The sequence below is a fragment of the Orycteropus afer genome, unplaced genomic scaffold (assembly GCF_000298275.1).
Source record: "Orycteropus afer afer isolate SDZICR_OR568_19922 unplaced genomic scaffold, OryAfe1.0 scaffold00986, whole genome shotgun sequence".
Taxonomy (NCBI): Eukaryota; Metazoa; Chordata; class Mammalia; order Tubulidentata; family Orycteropodidae; genus Orycteropus; species Orycteropus afer.
Window position 1 is genome coordinate 320,504 of NW_006922573.1, and position 7,399 is coordinate 327,902.

The window sequence follows — 7,399 nt, forward strand, 5'->3', positions numbered from 1 at the left end:
TGTGCCAAAAAAGCTCCGGGCCTTTCTCGAAGCTTCTTTGTATATACTGTAAGCAGCCCACAGCCCTAAAGCAGCTGCTCAGTTGCTCGTGGTGGATTCCACCGTGGAGCCGATCACCACTCTCATCGGGGGGACTCGCTATATCCAGCTGCCCAGCCGCTCAAAACCAGGCCCAGCCAAATCCATATACAACCTTAACTCCCACAATATGCATGTTACATCTTTTATAATTGCCTGCAGTGCTGGGCTCTAGCATAACAAGCGTTGTGAGGACGGTCCGGGCCAGGCAGTGTGTTTTGTCCTGTTGCGTGTAGGGTGGCTAGGCGTTGGAATCAGCTTGACAGTATCTAACAGCAGCAGTGCTTAGCTGTTGTACTCATTTTTGTTTTGTTTTGTTTTTTATTTTGTTTATTCTTTTTTCCCTTTGCATTCAGTTTGAGAAATTTCTTTTGAAACTGAAAGCTCGCTGACACCTTGGCTGTGTCTCGCCGACTGGTGAGTCCAGCAGAGGCATTCATTTGTCTTACAGTGTTGTTCATTTCTAGCATTTCTCTTTCATTCTTTCTCAGTGTTTCCATCTCTGCTTACCATTACCTATTTGTTCTCATATGTCTCCCACTTTCTCCATTAGGCCCTTTGCATATTAATCATAGTTACTTTAAATTCCTGGTGTCATGACTCCAGAATCTCTGCCGTATCTGAGTCTTGCTCTGTTGCTTGCTTTGTGTCTTCAGACTGTGTGTATGTTTGTTGCCTTTCACTAAGTCTTGTTTTTTGTTGATAGCCAGGCATGATGTATTGGGTAACAAGAATTGACATAAGTAGGCCATTAGCGTGAGATTTTATGTTTATCGGCGCTCTGGTGGCACAGTGGTTAAGGCATTCACCTGCTAAGCAAAAGGTTGGCTGTTCAGACCCATCCACTGCTTCACAGCTTGACGGAGCTGAGGCAGTCTGCTTGTCAGATTTACAGCCTTGGAAACCCTATGGGATAGTTCTGCTCTGTCCTGTAGGGTCCTTGTGAGTTGGAATTGACTTGATGGCAGTGGGTGGGTTTATGTCTGTCTCATAGGAGTTAGGCTGTATTTACCCCTTGCTATATATAGCTTTCATTGCTTTTTGTTTGGTTTTATGGCTTTCATTGCCAGAGGCTTCAATTTCTTCTGGTGTCCTTGCTTTTGTCCCTTCTGTTGTCTTTGAGTTTCCCTAGAAACTGCTAGTTGAGTAGAGTCTGTGTCTTGTAGTCCTCTCAGTTATAACCCATTATCATCATACTGAAGCCCAGTTGATGTTGTAGTGAGTTACTGGGGATAGTGAGCCTTACATAATCTTATTATTAAATCCCTGTTTTCTGGTGGCCCAGAGTCCCTGAGCTATGATCTGCAGAAGAGTTTCTTAGCCTTTTATTTTTCTCCTCTTATATGAGCCATGAAGGCTAGAGGGCCTGAAGTTGGCCAATTGCCCTTTTCCCAGGTTAGCTGTGACTCCAGTAAAGTAGAATCTCTTGGGCAGGCCTTTGTTATGGAGAGCGTTAACTCTGCGCATAATTCCGAATTGTTCTTTCTGCCCTCCCCCACTGTAATTTTTTGATCATCATTGGGGAGAACCTGGTAGGGCTCCTGGAGGTAAAACTAATGACAGTGTAAACCAAAGCAAACCAAACCCACTACCATCCAGTTGCTTCCGACTCATAGCAACCCTACTGGCTAGTATAGAACTGCTCCATAGGGTTTCCAAGGCAGTAATGAGCAGGGACTCATTAAATTGGGCCCCCAGGAGTTTTAACTCAAACTACTCTGCATTCAGCCTCTAGCAATTCCTCAATTACTGATGAAGAGTCCCTACCAATTACTGGTTCCCAGGGTTTCTGCTCCAGATGAGCTGTAACTGGCAGAAGTCTCCAATTTCTGCGTCTGTGGTTGGTGGTAATGTTAGTTCTCTGACGGTTCTAAGAAGAATTGTTGATTTTCAAGTTTTCAGCTTTTTTCTTTTTGTAAGGATGGCAGTGGTGACTTGTAAGGTTTTTACACATTGGAAGGGAATGAGACATCCTCCTCTACTTTTTTTTTTTTAATCGGTGTTTGGTGATGTTGTGCGTTGCCTGTCGAGTCGATGCCGACTCACGGCTGTCCTATGTGTGCGTGGCAGAACTGCTCCATAGAGTTTCAAACCTGTGACCTTTTGGAAGCAGATCACAAGGCCTGTCTTTGGAGGTATCCCCGGGTGGGGTTCGAACCACCAACCTTTGGGCTAGTAGTCCAAGCACTTAACCGTTTGCACCACCCGGGGACTCCTGTTTTGGCATAAGTATTGCTTTCTTTTTGACTATTATAAAATCAGTAGCGTTTGGAGACCCATGAGCGTCTGTGTTTGTACAGGTTGAAAGAGCAAAACCTGGTGAAAGAGATAAGACCCCGGGACCTCCTGGAGAGCAGCAGTGACAGTGACGAAAAGGTCCCTGTGGCCAAGCCTTCTTCACTCTCCAAGCGAAAACTCGAGCTTGAGGCAGAGACAGTGGAGAAAAAGAAGAAAGGGCGGCCTCGGAAGGACTCCCGTCTCATGCCTGTGTCTCTGTCTGTCCAGGTGAGCCTGGCAGCCTCAGGCCAGTGGGCTTGTCCCTGCCTTCTCCCATGCTGTCTCCAGTCTCGGTGCTTGTGCCTGAATGTGCTTCGAGCAGGAGGGGAGGGTCTGAGGATGTGCCTTATCAGAGTGGGTGCCTGGGGAAGCAGCTGGCTTGACACCCTCCCCCTGGAGGAGCATGGGGACCATGTTCTCCCTAAGCCAGGCCATGAGTCCATCCAGAGACCTTGTACAGGTTCCTGGCTTCAGCTTCCTCACCTGTAAAGAAGGGACCACTTTTGCATCTGTCTGCACTTTCTCCGTCAGAGTTGGTGAAAGTATGCTGGTGACCGGCCTCCCGTTTGGATGATTTACCTTGAACCTAAAGCTGCCTCTGTGGTGTAGGGGTGGGGCTCAGGGGCATTTTTGGCTCTTCCAGTCTCCAGCCTCCCTGACTGCGGAGAAGGACGCCTTGTGTCTGTCTGCACCAGCACTTGCACTGAAGCTGCCGATTCCAGGCCCGCAGAGAGCATTCACCCTCCAGGTGAGCGATGTCTCAGGCATGCGCACGCACGCACACATAGAAACACATTCTCTCTCTCCCCTGTATAAACCATGCCATATCACTGTCTGAGGTACCATTTTCCAGAAGGTGATAGAGAGCCACTGGAAAATATTATCAAGGTCACTAGTCTCTCCCTCAGAAGCCCCCTGGCTCACCCCTTCATTCTCCTTTGTGGCTTTGTCCTTAAAGTCCCAGCTGCAAGACTGCCCTCCCCATTACTTTTTCTAGATGGCCAGCTCTTGTTGTCTTTCAAGATTCAAGTACCCCTTCTTCTGGAAGCCTCCTCTGATGTCCACACTGTCTCTGAGGGTAGCCTCAGACTTGGTTCCTGTTGTGCTGTGGGGTGGTATGGTCTGCTCTCCTGATTGTCTCATGACCTCATCTACTTCTCAGTGCTCAGCAGGAGGCACCATCAGGGTTACTTGCACCTTCAGGGTAGAAATATGTCCATGTGCTTATCCAGAGTTCAAGAGCTAGGAATAATCTTTATAACCAGAGGCACTTCCGTTGCTTGGTCAAACATGAGAGCCCAGACCTCTCCCACCACTGTATCACTGTGCTGGCTGCCACCTCTCTACACACCTTCACACCTCAGCTTAGGTGTCATGGCCTTGGGAAACCTTTGACTCATGCAGGTCAGTTCCCTGTCCTGTGGCTTATGCTTCTAGACAGTGGTCAAGTAGTATTGTTGGCCCTTCCCAACCACAGGTCTTTCTGGGCCATAGTGCAGAGTTGTGAAGTGGGTGAGGCCAAAGGCTAGGAGCCCACGTAATTTGTTCTTGTTGCCAATGTGAGCGGGGGCAGGAGGTGCCACAGTAGTCAGCAGTACTGATATGTGTGCTTAAGCTCACACCTGCCACAACTCTGTTCTTTGCCAAGTGCTTTGAGCAGTAGAAACCTTCCCACTGCAATCTTTGAAGGATTTACAGACTTAGAGGCAGAAAACTCAAGCTGGTGGTAGTACTTACTTGCTGTATATTTGTTTTCTTTCAATCAAAACATTTTAGTGTGGTTTAGGTGAAATTTTGCAGAGCAATTTGGTTTCCCATTCAACAGTTTATATACATTTTGTTGCATCATGTTAGTTGTAATCCCATCAATGTAATAGCATTTTTCCCATTTCCTCCCTGGGTCCCCATTTCCTGTCATGCATCTTTCCTGCCACGTCCTACCTTCTGAACTTTGTTTTTGGACAAATGGTGCCCTATGGTCTCATGTGGTTGATGGTTCTGAGCAGCACGGTCCTCACAGGTGTTATTGTTCACTTTATAGTCTTGTCTGTTGTTTGGCTGAAAGATGATCTCTGGGGGTCCAGCAGTCTTTATCAGACCAGTAGTCTGGTCTTCTTTATGATTTTGAATTTTGTTCTACATTTTTCTGCCGTTCTGTCTAGGACCTTCTATTGTGATCCTGATCAGAGCAGCCAGTAGTGGTAGCCGGGCACCATCCAGTTCTTCTGGCTCAGGATTGCAGAGGCGGTGGTTCCTTTGATCCATTAGTCCTTTTGACTGATTGTTCCCTTGAGTCTTTGATTTTCTTCACGCTTCTTTGTGCCGAATGGCAAGAGACCAGTAATTGTGTCTTAGATGCTCTTTCACAAGCTTTAAGACCCCAGTTCCTACTCACGCAAGTCAGATGTGGAACATTGTCTTTATGGAGTATGTTATGCCAGTTGACCTAGGTGGACCCTGAGACTGTACTTGTAAGCCCTCCAGCCCAGTAACCCAGTGCCTTATGGCTAAGCAGTTTGCATACTTTTGCCCCCTGTACATTCTATATACTGGGATATATTTGTAGCACATACAAACGTATATGTAGAAATATCCTCTGCCAAACTTAACGTATGCTCATGGGTATACTCCCATACGTCATCACATACCTGTTCAGCTTATGTATCTATATACGTAGCCACTCATAGATTACTGTTAGCACTGTAATTGCAGGATTGTGTTTGTGATTCTTGTTTAGGTCTATGCCTTTTACTCTTGTGTTCCTCCCACTGTCTTCCTCTACTTCAGTCACATTGTACTGACCTCTCCCTTACTGCGTATTGTAGTTCCCTTCACCCAAGGTACTACATGTCTGTATCTAGTTAGTGACTTTCCCTTTGAAACATCAAAGTATGTTTCTTTCTGTGCAGGAACTTTTTCTTGACTTTTTATAAATAGTGGTTTCATGCAATATTTGTCCTTTTGTGATTGACTTATTTCACTCAGCAAAACGTCCTTCAAACTCATCCATGTTGTGAGATGTTTTGGGAATTCATCATTATTCTTTAACATTGGGTAGTATTCCATTATGTGTATAGTTTGTTTAACCATTCATCTGTTGATGGGCACTTAGGTTGTTTCTATCTTTTTTGCTATTGTGAGTAATGCTGTGATGAACATGGGTGTGCATGTATCTATTAATATCACGACTCTTATTTCTCTAGGATATATACCTAGTAGTGGGATTGCTGGATCATATGCTATCTTTATTTCTAACTTTTTAAAGAAGTGCCATACTGTTTACCATTTTACACGTGGTTGTGCCATTTTACAATCATTTTACAAAGCAGTATATGACAATTACAGTCTCCTCACACCCTTGCCAGCATTTGTTGTTTTCTGTTTTATTAGTATTGTTATTGCTATTGGTGCCAGGGTTAGGTAATATTTCATTGTTGTTTTGATTTGTGTCTCTCTCATTACTAATAATCACAGGCATCTTTCATGTCTTTGTTGGCCTTCTTTGGTGAAGTGTCTATCTCCTTTGTCTGCTTTTCAATTGGATTATTTGTCTCTGTTGTGTTTTAAAGTCTTCTACTATTGCTGTGGCATTATCTATTTCTCTTTTTAATCTTCCTGACGTTGTTGCATTTGTTTTGGAGCCCCTTCCTGTTGTGTGTGATATTTCTCATGGTTATGTCCCCTTGTTGGATTGCCCCTTTAATCATTATATCTTCCTTGTTTCTTTTCTTGTTTTTTACTTTAAAGTCTATTTTATCAGTGATTAATACTGCCATTCATGTTCCTTTGTGATTGCTCTTTGCATGACATATTTCTTTGCATCTTTTGAATTTTAATTTATCTTTGTGTCTAAGGTGTGTCATTTATAGGCAGCGTATTATGGACCATGTTTTCTTATTCATTCTGTCACTCTCTGTCTCTTGACTGGCGCTTCCGGTTCATTTACATTCAGCATGCTTTTTGATAGGTATGAATTTACTGCTGTCACTTTGTTGTGCTTTTATATTGTGGTGCTGATGTTTCTTTGCTTGCATATAGTTTTCTGTGCTGAGTTCTTTTTTTTAATACATTTTACTGAAATATAATTTATGTACAGTGAATTACACAGAACTAAAGTGACAGAGGTCAATGCATTTTTTTTTCTTCTCAGTATTCCCTCCCCTCTCCTCCCACCCCTAGTAACCAACAAAGAAAGTTTCCTTCCATATATAAACCTTTCCTTGATATTTTATAATAATGAACTAATACTATATTATTAGTCCTTCTGTGATTTGCTGAGTTCTTTCTGTTTATGAATTTTCTTTTCATTTCCTTTGTTGCTGTTGATTATGTATTCACTGAGTCTTTTTTTATTTTGGTAAGAAAGTTTATTACTTTTCTTTGTAATTACCCTGAAATTTGCTTTTATTTTCCTAAATTAAAGCAGTCTGTTCTATCCTGATATTGCCTTAGCTTCTTCACCATATGGAAGTTCTGTAACTGCATAATTTACTTTTTTTGTTTTGAAGTTATCATTGTTTTACAGATTGACATCTGCAGTTCCATATTTTCAGTCTTATAGCTTTACTACATTTTTCAAAATGTTTTATCTGAGTTGGTTTCCAGATGATATTGTCATCTATCTTACTCTCAGGTTGTTGTCTGACATTGCTGGTTCTCTGTCCCAAGGACTCCCTTTAGCATTTCTTGTGAGGTTGGTATGGTTTTTACAAATTATCTTTAATTTGTTAATTTGGAAATGTACTAATTTTGCCCCATTGTATTTGAGGGACTGTATTACTGGATATATAATACTTTTTTTTTCTCCCCTGCATTTTATGTATTTATTTTTTCCTATCACCCACATTAATATGTGTCTACCCTCTAGATAGTGGTTTACCTCTCCTTCCTTACCCATCCCTAGTAACCATCAAAGAATATTTCTTTTTTTTGTGTGTGAAACCCTTTTGCTGACTTTTTACGATAGTGATCTCTTACAGTGTTTGTCCTTATGTGGCTGACTTCACTCAGCATCAGGACCTCTAGGTTCATCCTTGTTATAAGA

At 42.9% G+C, this 7,399-nt stretch overlaps 1 protein-coding gene across 1 annotated transcript in view; it reads left to right on the top strand.

Moving 5' to 3' along the window:
• LOC103212489 (protein HIRA) overlaps nucleotides 1–7,399 on the top strand; it is a 149,156-nt gene that overhangs the window by 70,084 nt on the left and 71,673 nt on the right. Inside the window, exons 16-17 of the mRNA XM_042783375.1 lie at nucleotides 2,379–2,583; nucleotides 2,999–3,103. Of these exons, the coding sequence (XP_042639309.1) occupies nucleotides 2,379–2,583; nucleotides 2,999–3,103 (310 nt within the window). The remainder of the gene's footprint in view (nucleotides 1–2,378; nucleotides 2,584–2,998; nucleotides 3,104–7,399) is intronic.